The sequence below is a fragment of the Sipha flava genome, unplaced genomic scaffold (assembly GCF_003268045.1).
Source record: "Sipha flava isolate LNK unplaced genomic scaffold, YSA_version1 176_pilon_pilon, whole genome shotgun sequence".
Classification (NCBI taxonomy): Eukaryota; Metazoa; Arthropoda; class Insecta; order Hemiptera; family Aphididae; genus Sipha; species Sipha flava.
The window spans coordinates 2,008,555-2,010,060 of NW_020272062.1; the positions used below are offsets into that span (position 1 = coordinate 2,008,555).

A 1,506-nucleotide genomic window follows, 5' to 3' on the forward strand; every position below is an offset into this window, starting at 1 on the left:
ATGCGTGTGATGGAATTAAATGAGGTGACGGACTCTGAGGACACAGTGACTGTCTTAGGTGAAGTAGTCCCTTCCAACAATATCCTGTCAGCAAACTTGCGACGATCAATGTATAACAAGCGCAAACTTCAAGTGTCAGCTCATATATCTGGGAAAAAGATGCGCCAGGTGGGACCTTGTAAGATGAAGTCGATCGACGGCGGTGGCAACATAAAACACACGCAGACCGCAATGGCCGGTCTTCGCGCGTTGGACGGTTAACATTTTTTTTTTCTCAAGATAACACCGTGGCAATGTTTTTTTATACATCATTTAGATTTTTTTTTTTTGTAAACACCTGCAGGTACTGGCGATAGGCAATGGTCACTAGGTGAAGACGTGTCCGGAGTGGACAATGACGATATATTTCCCGGTTACTCAATGGACAAGTTATACTTTATCGGCCAAAACATGCACCGGCACGATGAAGAAGTCGTGATCCCGGGTAAATCCATCAAGATCGGTGATGTGAGAACCGTGTTCGAACAAAGGTCATGGTTGACCGATGAAGCAATCTCCAACTACATGCAGTTAATAATAGACCGGGATCCCTGTAATGTGTACGCTTTCGATACGTACTTCTACACAATACTATCGTAAGTTTATGTACAAGTAACTATTTTTAAGCTTTTCTCTTTCATTCACGTAGACCGAGAATATATTTAAATATCATCATTTAGATTTTTTTTCGTTAATAAAGATAATAAGATAATTAAGATAATTTTCAATATACAATAACTTAAATCAATTGTAAAAATTAAATTATGAAAATCGTATTGAAATCAACATAATTTTTCATAAAATGAATTCAACATTACACAAAAACAAAATACGTTTTAAAATGAATGAACTCATAATTATTAAATAATAAACAACCAAACTTCTGAACTGTGTACTTGTCATTATGTCCAATTTTTATATTATTATATTCGTAAGTACGATAATATATTTATTGAATAATTATTCATAAATTATAATTTATGATTTTACAGTTCTTGCGGTTACGATGCTGTCAATAATAGAGAATACAAAAAAGACATCTTCAATTATGATAGAGTCCTGATACCAATCTATGAGAAATATCACTGGACCCTAGTGTGTATTTATTTCAAAGACAAAATCATTAAATATTACGACAGTGTAGGTGGGAAAAATCTACAGTGTCTAAAAGTAGTTTTAGACTACTTGAAAATGGAAAGCAGGAAAAATATTGGTAACGAATTCAATAGCGATGAGTGGCAGTTATTGCACGCTGAAGATTGTCCGAAACAACTTAACGATGACGATTGCGGAGTTTTTACCTGTGCAAACGCGGAATACTTGGCCAGAGGAGTGAAACTGACCTTCAACCAGAGCGATATACCAATGCTCAGACATAGAATATGTTATGAAATACTGACAAGTCGCTTATTGTTCGGTCTAGATGCCCCGGACCCACGGCTGAAAATGTCTAATATCAATAGATAA

At 35.7% G+C, this 1,506-nt stretch overlaps 1 protein-coding gene across 1 annotated transcript; it reads left to right on the forward strand.

Moving 5' to 3' along the window:
* LOC112680410 (sentrin-specific protease 1-like) lies at nt 1-1,506 on the forward strand. Its single transcript, XM_025550495.1, has 3 exons — nt 1-256; nt 344-635; nt 1,032-1,506. The coding sequence occupies exons 1-3, from the start codon at nt 1-3 to the stop codon at nt 1,504-1,506; spliced, it is 1,023 nt and encodes a 340-aa protein (XP_025406280.1).

Coding starts and splice junctions, on each gene's coding strand:
- LOC112680410 (XM_025550495.1), top strand. CDS start 1: ATGCGTGTGATGGAATTAAATGAGGTGACGGACTCTGAGGACACAGTG. Junction 257..343: donor CGGTCTTCGCGCGTTGGACG/GTTAACATTTTT, acceptor AAACACCTGCAG/GTACTGGCGATAGGCAATGG. Junction 636..1,031: donor TACTTCTACACAATACTATC/GTAAGTTTATGT, acceptor ATGATTTTACAG/TTCTTGCGGTTACGATGCTG.